The sequence below is a fragment of the Kryptolebias marmoratus genome, linkage group LG6, assembly GCF_001649575.2.
Source record: "Kryptolebias marmoratus isolate JLee-2015 linkage group LG6, ASM164957v2, whole genome shotgun sequence".
NCBI lineage: Eukaryota > Metazoa > Chordata > Actinopteri > Cyprinodontiformes > Rivulidae > Kryptolebias > Kryptolebias marmoratus.
In genome coordinates, this window is record NC_051435.1 from 9,103,120 (window position 1) to 9,126,797 (window position 23,678).

General features: G+C 37.7%; 1 protein-coding gene across 1 annotated transcript; it reads right to left on the bottom strand.

Annotated features, from left to right (window-relative positions):
• Positions 1 to 2,021: 2,021 nt before the first annotated feature.
• On the bottom strand, positions 2,022 to 23,091 carry bard1 (BRCA1 associated RING domain 1). Its single transcript, XM_017423832.3, has 11 exons — positions 22,888 to 23,091; positions 22,046 to 22,102; positions 21,399 to 21,547; positions 19,958 to 21,018; positions 19,476 to 19,556; positions 17,832 to 18,004; positions 12,599 to 12,731; positions 12,356 to 12,488; positions 10,425 to 10,517; positions 3,685 to 3,782; positions 2,022 to 2,767 (listed from the first exon to the last, which is right to left on the bottom strand). The coding sequence occupies exons 1-11, from the start codon at positions 22,968 to 22,970 to the stop codon at positions 2,420 to 2,422; spliced, it is 2,409 nt and encodes an 802-aa protein (XP_017279321.1). The 5' UTR covers positions 22,971 to 23,091; the 3' UTR covers positions 2,022 to 2,419.
• Positions 23,092 to 23,678: the final 587 nt, after the last annotated feature.

The window sequence follows — 23,678 nt, forward strand, 5'->3', positions numbered from 1 at the left end:
TTTAAAAACAGCAGCAATCCACTTTTATTTTGCTTTGCATAGACTAGCCATTAGTTTGTCGTTCTCGTCAGAACCAAACTCAGGTTTCCAAACTGAGGTCATTCAAAATGTCATCTACAACAGGTAAGATGTTAATTGTTCATAACCTCGCCAAAGAACCCCACTTCAAAAGACCTGAACTATCCCTTTAAGATGGAATAAAAACACCACAGTGACATCTTCCAATGAGCATGTCTTCACTTTACAAAATGCAGCACACATGGAAACTAAATAACAGGTGAAATTCAGCTGAAACCTAAATGATTCTGTTCGACAAACCTCATTGAATTTTCTTTGTGATAAAAACAACAAACAATTCACTGAACTGGGACAGAACAAAACCCAAGGTAATGTGTTTATAGGCAGATGGGTTTAGAATAAATAAGAGCGCAATATTCTCCAGGCTCAGGTCATATGAGTGGAAGAATAGGACAATACTCGTGCTTAATGGTTTTGTAATGCTCTCTGGGTTCAAGGGCATTACTCACAGGTTCATTCTTCCATTCCATTTCATTACAAGTCAGTCCGGGCTTCTATCTCGTCCACACTGCTAATTGCCTTCTCCCACCTCCCACCGTGGACAAGAAAAGGGAAGTAATTTTAAGCAGCACATAGCAATCAATAGCAATTAGGTGTATGCCCGACTAATCCTGCTGAAACTGGCAGCAGAGGAGCTCTTAAAGCACACATAACTAAAAAAATTTTTTATATTTTCTGTTTTTTTTCTCAAGTGCCAGCACTGTGATGGAAAAATTAATTGCTTTTTTTCCCCCCTCATTCCAAACATAATATAGACTTTTTTGGGACCCGCACTGTTTTTTGTTCTAAACAGACATTTTCAATTAGATAATGATCTCTTTTTGGTAAACCCATTGACATTATGGAAAGTAATCCCGCCCTAAAACGTTCATTAGATGTTGCGGCACACAACGAATTGATTTCAGCGTGGCACAAAACAAAACGCCCAACGGACTTGAAACTTGAGCAACAGATGAAAGTGCTTAAAGCGGGTTGAAGATCGACAGGCGGGAGGTTTGTTGCCTCAGCAGTGATGCATAGGCTGTCGGAGCGTTGCTGTGAAGAGGCAGCAAATTGCAAACTAATTCAATCTCATTTCAGTCAATCTAACTTCCAACCAAAACCCAGAGCCACGAGCTTCCTCTGCAGGGTGGCTCGGCCCATCCTTGGAGATAAGCTGAAAAGTCTAGAGTGTTCGATTGCTGCAACTTTACAAACAATTTGTCTGTTAAGGTGGTTTAGACCATTTCATTAGGATGGGGCCTTGTTGCCTTCCACATGGAGGCTTCCAGGTGAGAAAAGTCCACTAAATACCAGAAAGTAGAACCAGACAGATGGAGGGTTTATATACTGTTTAACTGGCTTGGAAACATTTGAGTTTCCTCAAGAAAAGCAGAGAGCCATTAATGATGTAACAGGCGTCTGGACTACCTTTTCTTACCCTGCAGCTACTGTGACCTTTGCCTCAAAAGTTGGCAGAGAATTGATAGGCGGTATTCTGATCTGCACCCACAAGAAAACTTCACTACGATTCAGGAGCAGGGTGTTACAGCAGGGTTGGATCATTTAGTAAGGTTGGATTACGTAGAAAAATTAATCTATTATTTAAAAATATTTTCAATAAATTAGAACTAATCTGAATATTTAACAATCATATTCCCTCTTATAGAATCATCCAAACAAATGCATTCAGACATCAAGGCCTACAAGTTGTTTTTGTTTCCTCGTTTTTAATGAAAATGTCAGTTTTACATGAACTCGTATCTATAATTCTTACTGTTTTCTATTTTTTTAAATGTAATCTCAATCATATTACATTACTGTCACAATGTCTACTCAAAACTGGGACTTGACTTGAAAACTGTTTGATCTAAACACCTGGCCCTCAATGTTTCAGCTTATAAAGTTAAAAAAAAAAAAGATTATTGAATGTTTATCTGAAAAATATTGTCACCAACACAATAAACTTTTAATTTTTTTTTATTTAGGTCAGATAAGACAGTAAAATTGTCCAACCTTCTCTACAAAATCTATGTAGAATAATGTTTCCTTTAAAAAACCTGTGTGCTGCTGCACTGCTCACAATTTACTTTTTAATTAGGACTGATGTTGTTTCTTGCATTCCCTAAAAATATAAATAATGCTTAATACCACATACTGCATGCTTGATAAATTTTCACACACAAAGACAAAATTAAACCATTTTTTTCTATTATAGCACAAAGCACTAAAATTAAACTACATAATTTTTTTCCTCTTTACAATAAGCAAATTATGTTAGCAAATCAACTTAATCATCCCTGATTACAAAACAAAAACAAATTCTATGTGAAATTTCCGATTCAGTTTGGTAAAAAACAGATTAGGACTTTTCTGCAGGGTCTGGCACAGGGAGGAGGCAGAAAGCTGCGATGCAGTCGATGACCCAGGAGGAGGGAGCCGACCACACCTTTCCCCGTCTGACCACCGCAGGGCTGAAAGGTCCCCGGGGGTCATAGATGACGTACTGGGTGCAGAGGGCCTGGTCAGAGCCCGGCTGGGCGTGGTAGGCTGCCGCGCTCAGAGTCTGCGTCACGTCGCTGTCGGGCTTCGGTTGTCGGCTCAGGAGCTGACCGCCGCCTTCCCGCAGCAGCCTGCTAAGCTCATCTTTAGTTGGAGCCTTGAAGGAGCCGAGGAGGAAGAAGAAACAGCCGTCGAAGAGTGGTGGCAGCTATAAAACCAAACACAAGTTTTTGTATAATATTGAGGAATTTGTCTGACTTGATTTCTTTGTTTGATTGTTCCAAAGAAATAATTATATCAAAACCCTAGCAGAAAAGAACTGTAACACTTATCTTTTCTCACTGAAACAAGTAAGGCAGAGTGCAACTTCAGCTCTGGTATTCATAGTGACAACATTTGACAAGTTTCCTTCTTTGTTTACAACTTAATTAAGGTTTTCAAACATTTTCTTTGCCAGTAAATGTAGGCAAGTGCCTGTGTGGATGTTCTTTTATATTAATTCTTTGCTGAAGAGATAGGAAACATTTTTAAAAGCCTTGTTCTTCAGACAAACTCTGAACCATTTAACCATGTTGTTTAAAGCAGCAGAGAATTAGGCCATTGGAGAGTGTTTTATTCAAAGCGTTAACGAACTCAAACAAGGAGGGGTGGAAACAAGCTTCCTCAAGACTTTCTAGTTCGAGTTTTTCAACTAAACTTTGAACTGATTTCACTTTTGCTTAAGTGCATGGGTGTCTGTCTTTTTTATGATGACAGATATTTTATTTTGAAATGAAAATGTTTCTTTATATTTATTTTTTGGTGAGGGTTTTTTCTCTCTAGGAGGAAGGAGAACAGAAATCTCTGTTTCCACAACTTCTTGTTTAGTCTGTTATGTATTAATATAACAATAAATTATGTATATTAAAGATATTAATACTATATTTAAATACTGCATAGCAAGACTGATCTGAACTTGGGTAAGTTTAAATTGGTCTACATTGCTAATAATTTGATAAAAAAAAAAGAATCTGATAATATTCAGGTGTGCAAATAACTAGGAGAGCTAACTTTTCCTTAGGACAGTGGACATATACAATCTGGTTTTATTCATTTCTCATCTGTGCCTGTGTGCTTATGGTTTACCAAACTGCATTTGTTGATGCGACTGCGCTGAGGGCCTTCTCCGGCTTCATGCTCAGCTTCTGGCAGCCACTTCCCTGCCTGCAGACATGCTTGCACCCCTGCCATCAAAGAGAGACAAACAAAGAAAATTAAAGCTACAGCTAATTACTCTGACTTGAAAGAGTGTGACAAGGCTGTCGCAAACGGAGGCTGACAAAGCTCATGTCTGTTTTATCACAAGTTAGAAGATTTCAAAAAATAAAAACAGCTCCAGCTGCTGACAGGAAGATGCCCGCAGCATGATGGAGCTAATGATGCAATCCCCGCTGTAAGTATAAAGCAGAATTTAAGCATCATCACTCTTTGTCTCGTGAGGTTTTAGGAAGTCAAGCTGGAACCAATGACAGGCAGTTGTTTTGTTTTTTTTACCCCCTCTAAGTTAGAGAGCATTTGTTCTATTTGTTCTACGTATAAAATAAAACTGAGAAAAAGATTTTTAGGGCAGATATTGAACAAAGTTTACATTTTAATAACCGCTTAGTGTCAGTAATAAGAAATGTTCTAAACGTTTCTTGGATTCAGGTGCTGCTGTTCTGTTACCAAGTATCATGTTGGCAAAAGATTTAAAAACCTCAGAATTTAAAAGTAGGACTTTCAATGAGATGCGACGTATAATCAGCAGATTTATAAAAAACCCTAAATTTAGATGGTTCTCAGAAAAAACTGCAAATACATCCATTTTTAGCCAATACTTGATCAAATGTCTAATATGATTAAACCACAACATTTTAATCAAATATTTATATATACATATAATTTAGACAAGGCATTTTAAAAGCTGAAATTCAAACATGCAAATGAAAATTGAAATTGTAAAACAGTTTGTGGGGAAAACAAAAACACTTATTGCGCTTGATTTTGCTCCATCACATCAACCAAATGAATGAATGAATCACCATTTATTTATTAATCGAGACGCATAAAAAGAAGGTGATTACCTTCATTTTTTTCCCCCGACAATGAGTAAGACCAGAGAGCTTTATAAGAGCATCAGATATCATTTAATTTAAATAAATCTGGAGCAGTCAGCAACAATTATGAGATTGTTTTAACTATTGGTAATGCCAGATTCAAGAAGCTTCTCGATGTCTACAAGAAATGTTAAACTTTCGATGCCAAAAAAGTTATGGAATCAAACTGATTGATTTGCTAATACAATCCAAAATGTAACATAATGTAACATTACTTTGTATTCTGAAAACCTAAATTTACAGCTTATGATTTTAGAGGTGGCAAAAGCAGCATTGTATCCATGGAAACGTTTGCATCGCATACATTTCAACACACAATCACCTCCACAGCCGTTCAGCTGCAGCTTCATTTTCCACACAGTTTCTCCCAGCTTCAAGGTGAAATGAGCAAATTAGTGTAAATGTGTGGAAGTACACACCGTGCCACAATAAAGCAAATTACATACATGCATATCTGCAGCAAGCAGTAATGGTGTGGCAGTGTGATTACATTTCTTCAATCCAATTAATTATAGCTTCGTTTCATGGGGACCTGCCAGAGGCTTGGGCTAAAAGTAATTGAAAAAAAAATAAAATACAGATACTGAAGGTAATCGCTCCGGACGATGGTGCTTAGTGCTGAGAACTTATTAGCATATTTATTTTTGTTCAGTTCAACATCTCTAACCCCAACCTTCACGAGTTGCTGAATGAGTGAGTGGTAAAATGAATCCTCCTCTTTGATTAAACACTAAACCAAGTGGAACTCATTATGATGCCAAAGTCAGGTCAAGATAATTTTAATCCTTAAATGTGACCTTAAAAAGTGTTCAAAGTGGTCATTTAGATACTTAAGGATAACAAGAACATACAATGCCATTATCATTATTATTATTGTTATTATTATTAGACAGTTTTCAAAGAGTAAAACCCACAATCATGCTTTATGAAATATACAAATACAAGCTATTATGAGAATATGAAAACAAACACAGCTGATTTTAGAAAGCCTGAGGAAAAATATATATATTACAAGGATTTTCTTTCAGAAATTGGCTTTACATCCATTTGTAGGCAATTCTTGCCAGTGTAGCTTCACTGTTCCTGATGCCTCACACATTATCACAGCAAACTATGTTGATACAGTAGGTGTTGTTTGGACACACACTCCTAATCCTTTTGCTTTAAAAAAAAGGCAACTGTAGACACACTAAATCCAAGATCAAATTTAAGGAACATATCTGAGTTGCCTGCATTCTGAACACAACCCCAGAGAGCAGACCTGGGGTGAATTTCTGGCAGTCATGCCTCTGGCAGGGTCTTCTGTTCCACTATAGGGCAGGACCCTTGTTCAGCATCTCACTGGAGGCTAAAAAGAGAAGAGTTGACTCTGTGAACTAAGACGAATGCTCTGTCCCAGGCAACATGAGAGCAGCAGCCACAAACTGTTTAAGAAAGCTACAAAAAAAAGTGCAATTACAAAAATGGAACAAAAAGGTGAAAATATACCATGAATACAAAACAGTTTGAGTAACAGATTAAAGTTATAACTTTTAAAAATGACCTCAAAAGCAACTTAACAGGTGACTGAAGGTGTGATCGTACTGTCCACATTCAGTGTTTGCTAAAAAGAAGAGTTGGTAGAAGACTTGTATGCAAAGCTAAGACCAAAAGGTTCCAAGTAAAAAAAAAAATCGGAAATTTAATTTTTAAATTTTGGGTTAAATTAAGAAAGCTCTTCAGATGAGTAGCATAACATCTTCAAAAAACAACAACAAAAAAGTGGTTCTATTCTCAGTCGATTATGTGACTGAGAATTTACATCAACATATAGATATTCAGATGGATTTTCCAAAAAAAAACAAAAACAAAAAAAAACTACCAGTAATCATGCCAAAACCAAACAATTTTTAAACGACTATTTTTACAACTGAATGGTGCAGACTGCTGGCAAATATTGATAATTAAAATAAAAAGCTTCATGGCATACCCTTACCTGCTTTACTTTTAAAGTAAACAAGGAGACAAGCTGCAACATCTGCAGGTCTTTACCTCATTTTCAGCTCGGTAAGAAAAATCCCAGCAGTGAGCTGCAAATGTTCATGTCATGCTGGTTACAGACTACAATGAATAATGGTCATTATGTAGTGTACACAACTTCCAATGTACTATATCATCAGTTTCTAGAGCACTTTGCAACAGCGAGTGACCTTATAGAGGCGAGTTAGCCACTTCGCAATGAAAGAGTAGACAAGTATTTCCAGATGTATTGGCTGCCTGATAAAGTCATCAACATGTTTAGGTTCATGTTCCAGTGGTACAAGGAAATCTCACAAACATTTCAATTTAATTGCTTTATACTAAGTTCCAATTATTGCTTATACACATAACAAACAAAACAAGTTAACACAGCAAACCTACATTCTTCATATTAATGAAGGCTAAACTCAACATGACCACTTTTCTCTTATCTTGTCACAGGAAATACATTCTTATATGGTTGACTACTCTGTACTCAAAAGGTAGAGAAGTTCAATTAAGGATTTTGGATGGAAAGAAACCTTTTTTTAAGTAAGATAAGCGATTGAAGCTGCTTTTCGAAAGAAAAAGCAAAGTAATGAAACATAATTCAGATTAAAGGTGTAATCCCAGGCATGTCTTAAATGACAGCGATGACATAAAGTCAGGTGACAGTGAGAAGTCAGCTGCTCATGTGGTGCTCACACACATACACCAACACATAAACAGGATGCCACAGTGGCTGTCAGGAGGGAGTGAGGATGTGTCAAGTGCTCAGCCAGCGTAAAAGAAAAAAAAAATGGAGAGGAGGGTCTGAATATGGTCCAAATGCACAAAATGTTACAGAACACACATTCAAAGTTGAAATGGCGTGCTGGCAGGCACTAGAGCTCCTGGCATTGTACTCTATCCACACACACAGACAGTGAAGTGATGCTACTGACAAATACAACAGCAAAGGGCACGCCAAGGTGCCAGAAAACTCTTTGACAGCAAGTCTCTGTTTCCTTTTCTTGAAGTCGACTTCCTCAGAATATCTGCCTGTTGACTGGGTTTAAAGATGACAGGGGGACTGGCTGAGAATAGCTAAATTAGTTTTTATCTTGCCAAAAAAAAAATAAGACGTTTTTTCTTTGCTAGTAATACTAAAGCTTTGTGAGGGCAATCCCTCTTAGATTCTATCCCCTTGTCGTCTACCCCCCCTCATCTGGCTTTCAAACATGTGAGCAGGAGTCTGTGCACGCCGCAGGAGGCACAAACTATTGATCTGAAAATTGCCTGTTGCAAAATGTTCTTTGAATGTTTCCCAGGGCAATGTGTGTTCTGCATGAAATGAAACACTAGACATTTAGAAATCCTTATTCCACAGAGGGAGTCTGATTTCACCTAGTTGCAGAGAGTAAGTACAAAGTTTGAATGTAGGTGTCCCAGATTATTTTAGCACTGTGAAAGAAACACACACACACACACACACACACACACACACACACACACACATTTTTCATTCAAAACAGTAAATTAAAAAAAGAGCTTCTCTGTTTTTCTTTAGAGTTTAGATGTCAAAGTTGCTACCTCCTCCATGAGCGCTAAAATAGTTTCAAGAAAAACGTACCAATTAAAATCTCCATGATTCAGCTGGAAGTAGAAAATAAAATCATCTAACAGATAGTACGCCACAATCCATTTGTTATGTACTGTGGATAAGGAGCCCAGTATTAACCTACCAAATCTCCATGTACTTTATCAGATAAATAACTGCAGCCTAATTTCTAAATAGATGTTTCCTTCCCCAATTTCCCCTTGTAATTGGAACACCTTTAAATCTCTCAAACTTTAATGGCTGAACATCAGCTTTAATCCCATTTCAGATTTCAACTTCCTGTTTGCATTGGAAGACATCTGATTAAAACTGAAATTCAAAGACGATACTACCAAGACAGGGAATGAAATCTTCAGGCAGCTCATGGTGCGATTATGAGTCTGTGGTCTTTAAAGCAATGATGAAATGATTAGGGATTCACCATTTATCAAATATATATAGATATCACAATGCCAGTGTGTGCAATATCAATATTGCAAAAGATTTAAAAATAAAAAAATAAATAATTCATACAAAACTGCATGCAAACAATACAGATATAGCAATCAGGCGGACCCCCGCACCTCCAAATGTGGGCACGTGTAAACATTTTAATGACAGAACATGAGAGTTTATCGCAACTGATACAATCAAAAAAGCCTTCATTAATATCCCAATCACGTTTTCCTAATTTTGTGCAGCCTTAAAAACAATTACTGATGGAACCCTCCCACCCACACACACACACACTTGCTCAGAGTGACTGCTTGGTGGTTTTAAAGCAAAGTATTTGTATACATCCAATTAATTGACTTCTAGTCTTAAATCTCATTCACTACTGAGTTCTGCTTGTTGTGTTCCTCCACATTACATTATTAATTAACATAACCAAAATGATGACAGACTTTTGAAAATTTATTCAGTCTTTCATGTTTTCAAACTGGTGTATCTAAAAATCAATTTTACCCCAAACACTAACCCCCACCCTATACCAAGAGGTGGACAATACATCTAAGCAATAACTCAATACATGTTGACATGTTTAACATAAGCTCTGATTCAATATTAATGTTAAATTCAACCATATGTTGCATAAAAAGTACCAATGTGATGATTAAAATACACATTTCTAACTTTTTATGCAAAATAATTTATCCATTAGCATTAAAATATAGTAAACAAGTATGTTTTTTATCAAAATATTTCCCATTAGAATTAATTAACTGAATTAAAATTAAATGAATACTTGAAACAGTAAAATTTTACACTTGTAGGTTCTGTTTTGTCTGTCTAACGTCTGAAGGATGCAGCTTTTTAACCATCGCCTTACATTTTAACAGTATTTTAAATTCTTAGCTTCAGCTGAAGAGTCAATTGAAATTCCCCGACCATACTGCTGATCCATACCTGATTATGCTTTAACACACAGTCAAGCTGTCTTACTGATGATGAAGAGGAAGAGCCAAGCAACACCCACGAGGGCGTAGGTTCTTAATATTTTCTGAGATCAGACAGTTTAAGCTTGTTCAAGTGCCGGGTCTGTACAACAACCACTTTTAGGTCACTTTCATACTGAGCAGGAAGCAATTTACCAGCCTCTCGCTGTGTCCTCGGAGACTATAAAGATAATAACCAACCTCAGGCTTCCAAACACTCAAATTCAACCTCAAAGTGATCGACTTACAGAGATCGGTGCACATGAACACACAAATGTCACCATGTTTAAGACTCTCTCCGGACTAATCAAGGTGTTATCACAAGACGGCATGAATTCATCTGATCCATTTGACCATTACAGTAAAGAGCATTCGTGGGTACATAAGTAGAGCAAAAATAGAGAAGAGTGCTAAACTAATTTAGTTGAATTGTTAAAATAGCCACTGACTTAATGACACAACCAAAGGGAACTCAAATAAAAGAGATCCCTGAACAGAAAACCCAACATATGCACGCATTATTAAAATATAACCTTTCCTTAAAGACGAACCCGATCATGTATATTTAGTGTTTCGGATCAAAAAAAGACTGCAGTGACGCCGAGTTAGTGTCGCCGTGGTAGGAAGTTACTCACGTTCCAGCAGCAGCTTAAACATCAAATTCAGAAATGCTTTCCACAGAGAACGGTTCCAGTCGACAGCTCACTTCATACTTACAGCTGTATTTGACAACCCAGCAGCCAGCAAGAAGACCCAGGAGGGCGGAGGAGGTGGTGGGCATTTGTCCTTCTGGCACAACAACATGGCTCACTAGGGAGGAAAAAAAAAAAACATGTACAAAAACAGACTGAAAACATGCACAGAGGGGAACTGTGTTACAAATACAAAAATAGGTAATGTTTATTGTTTTCACAGAATTTTAAAAAAATTAAGCTTTGACTACATAATACTGTTGTTTATTTGCATTAAGTACTGTATGGTAGACAATGTTTAGACCTCAAACTCCATTTTCTCTTGCTCAGGTGAGATGGTCTCTGGCTCAACCCACCCTACGAACCAATGAAAGGTTATCAAATCTGATACTAAATTTGATTTCAACCATGTGCAAGAAATCAAACAAACAAATCTCCTCACGTGACTGCAAACTTGATTCTTTTAACAAGAAAAGGCCAAGCAGGGAATCGTGTGCAGAATTTTCAACAGCACAGACTTAAGTCTGGACTGCAGAAGGTTGTGGAAACAACAAGAAGACGTGAAGCAAAAACACAAACTGATGGATGATAAAAATAATTCGAAGATGCCTTAAGGCTCAGCTTTGTTTTATGTCAGATGAGAAGATAATCTGCTCAGCATTCATTATCACACCCACTCAAATTATGTCTGTCACTTGTAACATGTACAACAGAGTGCAGCACGAAAAATGTGTTTAAGTCTTTAAAAATAAGTCTGCTGTTATTAACAATTTTCACATCCTTATGAAAGCAGGCTTTTCTACTCAGAAAACTGAACAGCTTTTAATCACTGCTCTGTAATAAAAAACATTTACGTGCAGACACACAACATCCCAAAAAAGCTAAATCAAGATTAGCAGAATAAAAACAATGCAGCTGTTTTGCAAGTTCAACAAACAAACTGAAGCTGATATGCAAACTTTGACATAACTTAAAGACTATTCACGTTTTGTGTGTGTGTGTGTGTGTGGGGGGGGGGGTTGCTTTATCACCAACCCACACTGAGGTCTTTTTTGCTAACGTGCCTCTCATTGAGTGTGTGACCAGGTAAACTCAGCGTAAGCCTGTCAAACAGACCTCTGTAACAGAACAAAAGAGCAACCATCAGCTTCTGCTATAAAAAGCAGGGGTGCATAATTAAAGGTTAATTAAAAATTTAAATACAAGTTTATTGCCTCTTCATTCAACATGTGAGCACAGTTGACAAGTGCAGAATGAATATAATTATATCTCCAGGGCAAAACCTTCTTATATTTTGCATTGACACTGGATTTGTAAGTTTCAGTGCAAAACTGTTAAAACGAGAGTGTGAAAGTACTAACATTCCACCCTGCAGCTGAAGACGGGGGGGAAAAAAAACCGTAAGAAGCACTTCTGCTTTTCATTAGTGTGTATTCATCACTCTGACAGCACCTCCAAACATTTTATGAGCAATGATTTCAATTACTTTTGCTTTCTGGTGTTCTTCCAGCCATTACTATGCAACAGTGAAGAGACTGCTGTATCACAATGATGTATACACCTCTAAAAGCACTTGTTTGCTACTGCTGAACCTTTGTGAGTGATAATGCTCAAGCACTAACTGCTGGCTTTTACAGTACAAATGGATCTGTGTTCCTCAGTAAACTCTATAAGGCGCAACTGTGTAGAGAAAGAAAAAAAGGAAATCATTTGAGATAAAAATCCATTCTCTAAAATAATCCTCACGACAAACACCAGGACTAGAGCGTGAGACTGCCTCGAAACAACAGAATCCATTAGGTAAGTGAGACAAGAATTTCCTTTTATAACACACTTTTTGTTTACCTGTAAGAACCGCCGGCAGGAGGAAGGTTCAAGTCAAGGCAGTTGACTGGTAGACGCAGTTAATCTGTGCTTTCTTGCCTAGAACAATGGAGGACGCACAAGTTACGCTACCTGAGCCAGAAAAGGTGTCTGCCTTTTTCCCTCCCAGAAGATGTCCCAGTCTGGCCAACTGACGCTGCTCCTGTGGCGACAGCTTGCTGGGCAAAAACACCACAATCTGATCCGTTTTCACACACTCGCTCGCCTAAGACAGGACATTAACAAACAAAGTACATTTAAGAATTTAATGCACTAATATCTGCGCTGTAGGGTTGCCATTTTATGAAGATTATTCACTACTTTATAAAGACATACCGCAGAGAGATTGGCTGAGGGGCTATGAGTTGTATGAGAATTAGCATATTGGGTTCCTTCAGCAGCTTCCTGGAAAATCTCCAGCATCTCCTGGCTCACCGTATAATCTGCAGGCCGCTTTCCATGCAGATTGCTATGAAGACAAAAATAAAATCCACAGATAAAGTGTCAGTTTTATTAAAAAAATAATAAATACAAGCAGTCATTTCAATATTTGTAAGTTTGTGCAATACAGATCATCCGGTGGTCATGAAAAACAGCCACTAAGTAGATTTTTTAATATAGACTGTTGTATGTTTTTATTTATTAAAGAAAAAAAGCTTGATTTTGATTCGAATCATAACATCGTGAGATGAGACAATGAGCCAAGATATGCACATTGTGTTTTATGATATTCCAACTATACTAAAAACACTAATGGCCCATTTTAAAAACAGATGTGAAAAAAGGTGATTTTTGAGTAAAAATAGATTTTGAGTTTGGGAAAATGTGTTAAGATATCTGAGAACTGTTATATCTGAGTTAATCAACCACATCTCAAATGATTAGGTGCATTTCCTTTTTTTATTAAGTAACTTTTCATCCCCTACATTCACCATGGCTCCCATGAAACAGTGGGGAACCCGTGAGAGGCCTGCCTTAGACTATGAATACTTTTAATCTAAGGTTATTAAAAATTAATAATATGATTTAAAAGTACAAAAAGAAATACAGAAATAAAGATACAAATGTAAGCAAAGGCAAGGTTCTACAGATATTAAAAATAAAATAAATACCTTCAACTTCCAAAATTTAAATAAAGACCTTTATTTAAACATAAACAAAACACTAAATGTTGATGTATTATTTTAGGAACCAGAGTTTTATAAACCTGTTTTGAAAGGTATTGTGCGCAGTAGCTACAAAACTAAAAGTTGTCTTTTATAGGATTATTTCCAACCTTTGTTTTTGACATCAAAAAAACAGTAAAGTGTCAATTACCATAAACTAATTTGGTGAGTCAGTTTATCAGTATCTCTGCCTTCCAGATCCGAGCAGAACTAACAAATATTAACCACATTTTGAAATTTATATTTGTCCTCTGATTATGTGGAGTTCAAAGAAAGAAAAAATAAATAAAATAAAAAATAAAGTTAATTATTCTCTCTTAACATTTAAATCACAATTCTTGCAAATCGAGGTTACTTTTATCTGCAGCCAAGCAGGGCTCTAAAATTCAATATTTGCCATTTCTGAGCTCAGAGGAAAACAATTTGGCAATGTCACACCCTGCTTGTTCTGTGAAACTGTGCATCCGTGTGTGGCATTCGCTTGTTAAAGCATAATCGTTTGATATGAGGGTGAGCTGAAATCTGCACTTTACTTTATTTAGAGGCAAACATTCGATTCATGGCATTAAAAAACACCATTAAGACTTCACAGAACCACATTATGTTACAGTGAAGCATCTCAATAATACATGCATTTATATGATAAAACAGACTTTGTTGCTTTAAGTGACTCGTGTTGAGAACAGGGGCTCAAAAGATAAAAATGCAACCATCTCCAGGTTACAGAAAGTGACATTAGAGAAAAGTCTGAAAGTGGCAAAAGACAAGCCTGAGGTCACCTTGAGGAAAAGTGAAGGAAACCACGATGAAGAAAAGCACCGGAGGAAGAGAGGATACAAAAGAGAAAAAAAACAAACCCAGCAGGTCGTCTCTAAAAGATTAGGCGTCAGCAAAGATAACACCTGGGGGACAATTAATAGGTCCACTGGTCCATAAAATATTTCATTTGGATTCATACCTCCAGCCCAACACACACAAATACAAACAAACAGAGAATGTCCCTGATGCTTAAACACATGCACACACACAGACAAGTTGGTTCATGCATGTGAGAAGAATATGTAAAATATTCAGAAGAAGCTGGGCAGGAGGTAAAGTAGCAAACAACTCAGGCCTCTGCTTCACTAATCAAAGGAGGAGGAAAAAATGTGGAAAACTGCAACTATTCAACTTTTAACCAGAGAGGGGAACAAAACTTTGATCCAAGCACAAACAACTACTACATTGTCCATTTCTCTTTTACTTAACACAATTTACTAATAAACACCAAGTGTTTTAACTTTAAATAATGGGCAGCGATGATGTAGATTTCATTATTATTATTATACTAAAGCTCTTGCAGGTCACTTTTGCCTTTTGACAAAGTCAAAGGTCAAATGATGCCGTATTAGATTATAGTTTTGAAGTTTGTTTTCTTATATATATATATATATATATATATATATATATATATATATATATATATATATATATATATATATATGTGTGTGTGTGTGTGTGTGTAGGCTCTGACACAAATGACCACATAAACTCTCATGGTACAAAAGATTATGATATTAATTCAAAATTCAAATCGTGTTTATAACTCAACAGCTGACAGACGTGCTGAACTCTGTCATCACTTCAGTAAGTCTGAAAAGAAAGTTAGAAAACCAATTTATAGAGCTTGTGACAGGCACATGATGAGGCAGTGGGAAAGGCCTGAATGCTAAAGTCATCAAAATCTTAGTATCAACCCCCTGTTGGAGAATCTGCTCTGATCTTATACCAATCTTTCAGTAATTTTAAACTTACTGCTTCTATTAATAACAAGTTTAACTTAATAACGAGCCTTGAAACACCCTTATTTAAGCAACTGCCAATATTTCTTACTTTATGACAGAAATGCTTCTTGTTTAAGAGCCCAAACATTTCAGTCTGGTCTTTGGTTGGGAGAAAGAATGAAACCACAGCACAAGTTGTATGCATTATAAAGTATATTTCAAAGACTTGGAGAAAAAGAAAAAAAAATGAAAGAGGCACCCTTTCTCTAGAAGTTGTGAAAACACACATTATTTTGAAGGTGCCCTCGGAGGTTTTTCTTGTAAACAAGCAGAGTTTCTGTTCACACACAGTCTTACAGAAAAAAATACAATCTATGTATCCATGAGGTCGAAAAAGCATGCTGAAGAAATGTTCTTGTTATTAAAAAGTTTGCAAAGCTGCTTTTTTTTAATAATGAAAACACTGTTTTCTTGTTGTCGGGATTGGCTTGAATTACTTCATTTCTTAGAATATTACAACCACCTGTTGTTGGCTTGCTGAAATAATGAGAAACAATTGGCAAGAGCAGAATAAATGTCACTCGTATATTAAAGACTTGAAAGTGCACTTATAAATATGAGAAGAAATTACTTTCACTTGCAACTAGTAAAAACCATACAAAAAGAAGCCTTTAATGAAGCTAAGCTATTTTAAGAATAACAAGCAATTCACACGAGTATCTGCACCAAAAAGGATATTTCCTGCATTAAGTGCTGCATACTGAGCATGTGGATGCCATAATAAACTACTACTACTAACCTTTGGTGCCCTTCACAGCTCCTGTGTTGGATTTGCCTTTATGTAGTGTAATTATACAACCCCAATTTATCTTGCTGGCATGTTGGTACAGCAGGAGGCAAAGAGGTGCTGTGAAATAGCATTTGAATATGAATTCAAGGCTTAGATTTAGCGCATGGATTCAGCATTCAGTCTTGATTAATGAGTCATTACAAACAAATCTAAAGACTTGTTTTGCCATTTATCAAAAATTTACTTTCATACTAGATTAACAGGAACATCAGCAGGCATCGAGAGGATTACTCTGTGTTTACCAACATGCAACTTGAGGTCTGTGACATTTTTCTTACAGAACGTATATTGAAACTAACTATGCCGAGCGCATACTGTGTAGCTGTACCTTTTACGTATACTAATAACTAGACACAGGAATGTAATGCAGAAGTTGAAGTCAGAACAGGACAATCATCTACTGTTAAGGTTATGAAGAAGTAAAAGCACACAACAACCTTTGTTGGTTTATGTAGTTTTTGCATTACTGTTGTAATTTCAAATTTGAATTTCAAATTCAGTATGTTTAGTTATAATTAGTTTTTTGATGCCTAAAAAATATAACATGACTGTTTTGGTGCAGGAGGAGGCTGGCTTACCGGCCTACAGCCCAACAGGAAATGGCCAACTGTGTTAAAACACATTACGAGTTAAACTTAAGACTTCAGTATTTCAGGTATTTGCAATGCCACTTATAATCATGAATAGGATAGACCGTGGTTTCTGAAGGTAACTGAGGTACAATAAAAATGCAGTGAAAGCATTCAAACCCATCATGCGCACACACACAAGATACAACGCACACCTGTGAAATCAGTGCTTTGAAACCCAGAGCCATTTGTCTGTCATTCCTCTAGAAATTCCATTGGCAGACGTCTTTGTTTGCCTCTTGTGCATGTGCGCGAAGTGCTTGATAACACGAGAAGTTTGGACAAAGATTGCATTCATCTGACAGTTCTGACAGACTGCCTAGAGTATTGACTCTTTTTCCTTGTAGACAAATAAGATAGAGAGGGAAAAAAAGTGTTTGATGAATGCAAAGACAGAAATACAGTGCGGCAAACAATATGGACAAATGATGATAGATGGTAAATGCTGGTTAAGAGTGTCCAAACTGACCCTCATCAAGTCATAATTACTCAACTTCTTCTACCTCATTATTAACAATGTGCGACCCATCGACACTGCTGCCACAGAGGGGAAAAATAAATGCTAATACAGCTTCAGCAGACTGATAATCAACATCAGCCTTGCATCTGTCCACCTACACAGAGCACTTCTTCACACGCCTGTTCATGACTACAAACTGGGCCAAAATGCTTGGCAGAATGACTCAGACAAGGGCACTTCACTATTTACTTAGGAAATAGAAGAAAAAAATGTATAGCCCTGGAGGGGGGAAAAAAAATCATTTTTTATCATGTAATGAAATTAAAGCAAATAAAATAGGTGATAGAAAACTTAACCCCGTTAAAATCTCCAGTTTCTTTTGTGACAACTTCTGGAGAAATCTGACTGAACTGAATTCCGTGCACCTTTTTCACATCTACAATATTCTTAAAATCAAAAATGAATCATCCAAGGCCACAGATTGTCAAACCACTTAGTTTTGTTAAAAAAAGAGCAATAATAAGTTTTCATATCACAGGTGAAGTACATGATCACTTGTGCTCCTCCAGCCCTTCAGACGGTCTAACCCTGTCTTTGTGCAGAGGACAACGAAAAAAAAGACTAACAAGGTGGCAAACTGGCAAAGGCATGTCATGAATAAAAACAATAAACTTAAAAAAAGGATATGCAAAGCAACTTACAGGACATTCTGCGAAGCCCCAAGCTGCAGCAGCCGTTTCACAATAGCGGCGTGCCCGTTCCTCACGGCATCGTGGAGGGGAGAGTCGTTTTCGTAGCCAGGTGTGTTCAACAAGGCTCCTCCAGAGACCAACACCTCCACAACTGGCAGGTGGCCCAGGTTACATGCTTCATGCTGAAACAAAGGATTAAACTGTCATTCAGATTCCTTCAGATCAGTGTCATCTGTGGAAAAGCAAATCAGAAGTTATTCTACAAGTATAGCTTCATATTACACACTCAGATCAAAATTTTGCTGTTTAAGGTGAGGGTGAAGCATGAAAAAAATGCCTTCATGTACATTTTTAACCATCATGTACTTCCTCCTATTTGGGCTAGTCAGACAGAAACATGACTGCCAAATAAATGTTATACTGTAGTCAAATCTTGGAGAAACTTACTAAAACTGATAAATCTGAAGAATGTAAAAACATTTCCAACTCTTACTTTTTACTTTCTGTATTTAACATGAATGGAAGTAACTTCTTAAAACTGCTTTAAAACAAGGAAGACAACTTTAGCTCAAAGATGAGAAGGTTAGTGTCAGAGTACAGTTAAGACTTCATGTAGAAGAAACATTTTGTTGGTCTAGTTGTTACAGTTTAGTTCCATTTCAATCAGATAATCTAATTTTTTAATGAGTTCCTCCATACAAAAGTGTAGACAATATTAACATTAATTTTTAAAGAAGAAACTGTATTATTTTAATATATTTGGCTACAAACAGAAACTTGCCTCCCATCATTTCCAGCCCACCAAATGTTTTATTTAAATCTGGGATGCATCCAACTTGCTTTAGTGCTGACCATCTGCTGCACCGAAAAAAATGTTTGTTTTGCTCACAAGAATGGAAAGCCGTGGATTTGTAAACTGCACATTAAAATCTGGTTCATTGTTTGCTTAAGGCTTGTCAAACACGGTTAAAGCAGACTCATGTAAACCCTCAAATTATCATAGTAGACTAATAAAAGTAAGAATTTTAAATGGTGCTGAAAGCACAGCACAGGAAGAGACACACCAGGGAGCTTTAGATGATTGAGGCATCTGAACTCAAACAGTTTCCAGCCTCACAATGCTGCATACAAGTAGACAAAACTGAAAATCTCAAGCTCTTAAGCTTGTTGTAAGCATTTGAAAAATGATTGCAAACTGTCTGAACTTAAACTGAATGCTCAAAATTGAGTGGAGCTAGCAGCTGCATGAAGTGCTGTAATAAAGTTAGAGACAAATATACTGACACATGCTCTCACATGGAAATAATTGGGAAAACATGGCAGCAAAAAAGGGGAAATTTTAGCTCTTTATGTGGAGGAAGAATTACTAAAAAGCACTGACCAAGACATTTCAAGATTAGCATTTATGAACAAAATGAATGGCAGTAGCTAACTGAGAATGTATAGCCTTTTATTTTAAATGTAATAAACCTGCTCTTCATCATTGTGGAGTAACTTTTACCATCAAACCATTTGACAAAGTCTAACAAGCTGTGAAGTCACAGACTAAAAATGACACCAATATATGTAGAAAATCAATTAAAGTTTGCGATTTTTTGTTTGTTTGTTTTTTAGATGAAACCCTCAGTTGGCTCATTTTTTCACACGGCTTACCAGAGGTGTCCACCCAGCATTATCCTTCAAGTTGGGGTCAGCTCCTTGGTCCAGCAGTTCCTTGACAGCCTCTGTATCTCCCTGCAGAGCCAAAAGAGAACAAAAAAAAATCCTGAGGTAAGGATCAGACTTCTAAAGTCAACTCTTCAAACACAACAGCTGATCCTAGTGAACCAGAACCCCTTGGTTTATTAATCAGACTCCACGGAGGGCCATTGATTACTTTGCCTGGGATGCAGAGAGGGATTATGACTATGTTCACAAGGATTACTGAAAAGCAGAACATGGATGCCTCGTCTTAGAACTAAAAAATAAAGAACGATTTCTAGTTTTTTTGTGATCTAAAAAGAAAAAAAAAAAGTAAGGAAAATAAAAACGTTTGCAATTTCATTTTACTTTTACTTATATAACCTATAATATAATTTATATAATGAATGGAGAAAAAAAAGAAGAAATGAAAGCAGTTTGAGAAACTCCTTAACCTTTATTGCAGCGAGATGCAGCAGAGTCTCTCCCTTGTGGTTTCTCTTCACAACTGCAGGACTTCCAGAGCTCAGTCGCCTGACAGATGATCTGGGACTACACAGAGATTTGCTGTGGATTTCCGTAGACACAGGTTCTACAACAGAGGGACTACCCCTTTCCTCTCGAGAGTTTTTGCTGCTCTTATCACTTGTGGGGCTTGCTGAAGATAAACGGTTGATGACAGCCGGAGATATCCGACCCAGTGATTTTCTCCTTTGGCCTGGAGAAGCCTTCGGTCTTTTCGGCGTACTCTCCAGGGTGTAGCTTTTCTCCTCTGCTCTGCCTCTTTTTGAGGGAATCTCTGGAGGACATACGTTTTCCTGTTTGTCGGGGCTGCCATTTGGATAGGAGTCACTTTCAGATAGTTTGTCGTTCGACATGCTCTGACCAGGCTGAATGTGGTCATTTGATGCATTGATCACGCCTCCTGAGAGACTGTCTGTTATTGTGCTGTTGTCGGGACTGAGTTCATTTGTGTTACCGTGTGGTGCTTCAAGCTGAGGCTCATCAGAAGTGACAGGAGGGCTTAGGAAAGAAACCCTTTTACTGGACCTTCTTGCTCTATCAGCACAGGGCTGCTCCAGTTTGGATGGAGCAGGCTCTTCCTCTGTTATTCCCCATTGTTGGTTTATGGCCTCCAGCTTTTGCTTCTTTATATTCTGCTTCGTCTGTTTATGTGTGGTCCTAGTCGCTTTTTGAACGCGCCTGCTAGTAGCAGGTTTCTTAGACCTCTTCTTTCCTTTTTTGTTTACACCGCTGCATTTCTGAGAAGAAGAAGAGTCCTGGGAGGATGGAGAAAAATTAAAAACGGACAGGTCTCCGCTCAGAGCAGTACTGGAGCTGAGCGGTGGTGCAGCCACTTCAACGGCAGATTTGCCGTCTGGTGCATCGACCTCAGAAGGTTTTTCCGCCCTGCAGCGCACCTTACGACTGCGCGGACTGAACCAGATCTTGAAGTTCTTCTTGTGTTTTAAGAGCGCAGTCTCAGGTTGTGTTTGGTCCTCAGCTGCAGACGAGTCTGAAAGAAAAATATCCAAACAAGAAGAATCAATACATTTTTAACAACACAGAATAATCCCTTCACGGCTTCAAGAGAGGCTCTTTGTAATAGTTTTGCATTGTACACTCAGATGAAATAAAACAACAATTACATAATCGATTTTCCATCCTGCTATAGATTTAGTTTTTTTGTAAATTTACACAACAAAAACAGATGATTTGCACACATTTGACTATTTATTTATATGATTTTAACTACAGGGCTTTGAAAACAAATGCTTTAAATCCTGTCTGTAACTAATAAACCACTAATAATGGTTTTAGAGAACATATTTTGATTTTTTTTTTTAATAAAAAAAACAAAAACAACATGAATATAAATTGTTGGGTCACATCTACCAGGTTGTTGTGCGGGATTTAGCAGGGACTCCAAACCACAGAAGATCTGCACAATGCTGCTGAGCTGCCTGTTGATTTGGATGTCCTTCACCCACGCAGGACTGTGACACACCACGCAGCCGTCCCCTGCCCGGGGGCCAGCACACGACCTGAGCAATAAACCTTTGTTAGATTGGAGTCTGCTTTACAGTTCAGTTCAAAGAAATACAGCTATTGATTCACCCTCTAAGTAGATTCAGTCATGAAGACAGGGAACAAGGCTGGTAGTTTATCCCAACAGAGACATTAACTGTCTTCAGAAGTATAAACTATGTATTGTCAGCATTTTCATCTCGAGGAAGAATAATCCTGCTGGATTAAATAATTCATTGTGCATGTTGGGGACTGAAAAAAGACTCTCCCCACTGTGTTCATTTTGATGCATCATAGCAGGAAAAGCACACAGCTGATTTTTAAACACCATTTAGACATGCCAGTTTGCCCTGCCAGTAAACCAGCATGCACAATTTCACAATCTTGGCAGCAGCAGCCTTAAATGGAATGAAGCAATCATTACCATTATTAGCTACACCTGTGTTGGGCGAATAGAAATTCCTGCCACGACTATTTCAGGCTGAAATAGGCATATCACAGCGAGGTTACATTACCTGCACAGCATATGCTCGCACGTGCCCAGACAGACGGGCTCCTTCATCAAATCAGAGCTGGAAAACAAGACAAGATTGAAATGTCGTCAGTGCAACAACCTCACCTTTGCCCTGAAAGAAGTAATTTATTTGTGTAACATGTAGAAATGCAGGAACAAAGAGGTGTTCTTTAAGCTTTCTTGTTATTAGCACTGGTTTAAAATCTTGCACAGCTACAGTATGGCACTGAAAACTAATCTGAAGCTCTGCAGCACAATCTCAGCCCTAACATAAACTATAGAATAATCAGAACCTCTGCCCTTCCACCTCCTCTACCTCTGACTGTGTTGCAGCTTATTGCTATGGGCACCCCGGCATCCTGCTGCATCCAAATAAAACACTTACCTGAGCTGAAATAAAACCAGCGCCACCACCACAATCACACACAAGCAAACAAACACAAGCCATGAAAATCCAGTAGCACCTCACCGGAAGGCACTCATTGTTCCGAGTCTGTTTCCAGCACCTCATGCTGCTGTTTCGAAGCCTATTCTACCTCGAAATTAGTTTTCAAAATATATCAACGTGTTCACCCCGAGGCTGCTATGACTTGAATACTATATACCATGGAGTTTTATTTACTTTAAACCATATCATGAAACGTCTTCCATGCTGGACTGTCAGCCATTAAAACTATTTATAGTCTCAGGAAGCTAATGGTTACATTCTCACAGCTTGCTTGACCAGTTTCGAGATTCATAATGTTCTGATAGTTTTGCTTTTTCTCTGCAAAAATCACTCATGTTCCTGCATTAGATCAAAACGAAATTTTAGAAATCTGCTCTAATCCGGCGTTAACTCACCATTTGGAGCAGAGCAGCAGTCTGCGGAAGTTTGCCACAGCCTCTTTAGTGTTTTTCCACTCCTCCGTCTTATTTTCGTCCATCTTTAGAAGAATCGTTTATTGTCGGACTTCTTTGTGTTGATTTTACCGACAGAGCAAATCGCCAAAACAAGTCGGAGTTACTTCCTGGTTACTCGCATCTCCCGCCGAGGACTTCCGGAAGTGACCTAACCGGTGTGACGTAAACTCCAAACCCCGCCCACAGCAAAATCCAAACCTGAAGAAGCTTTAAAAAAGTTTAAAATATGCAATTATACGCCTAAAGACATTTCATGTGCCAGTCTTGAGTATAAATATTTGACATATAAGTTATATGTCATAATATAAGTTGGGCATTCAACCCAACTTATATTACCCCAGTGTTTTCTGTTTGTTTGTTGTTTTTCTTTCTTTTTTATTTACATGAAATTGCAAATTCCAAAGGGTACACTGATTTAGTACAACTTCAAACTCTTGGTTTATTGTTTATAATATCACTGTCCTTTTTCAACTTCATTCAAATTCTTTAAATGCTGGATTTTGCGGTTTGCTGTTCTCAGGGGTGGAAATTAGCACCCGCCACCGGCCAAATGCGGGTAAATATTTGAAGTGGCGGGTGGATTTGATCAACACACACGCCACTGTGGCGGGTTGGCAATTTGAACAGAAAAGGTGTTATTTGTCCTCTTGACATATAGGGGGCAGCAATGTGCTCGAGTTGCTGCTGTTACGTCGAGCCGTGTTCCCCCATCAGATACGGTTCCCCCTGCG

What these genes read in the sequence shown, in the direction of transcription:
- bard1 (XM_017423832.3), bottom strand. Translation starts at nt 22,970, where the DNA reads ATGGACGAAAATAAGACGGAGGAGTGGAAAAACACTAAAGAGGCTGTG. An exon ending in ATGCTGGGTGGACACCTCTG is followed by an intron (nt 18,005 to 19,475) that starts GTAAGCCGTGTG and finishes CCTTTGTTTCAG; the next exon opens with CATGAAGCATGTAACCTGGG. An exon ending in CTGGGTTGTCAAATACAGCT is followed by an intron (nt 3,783 to 10,424) that starts GTAAGTATGAAG and finishes CTTTGATGGCAG; the next exon opens with GGGTGCAAGCATGTCTGCAG.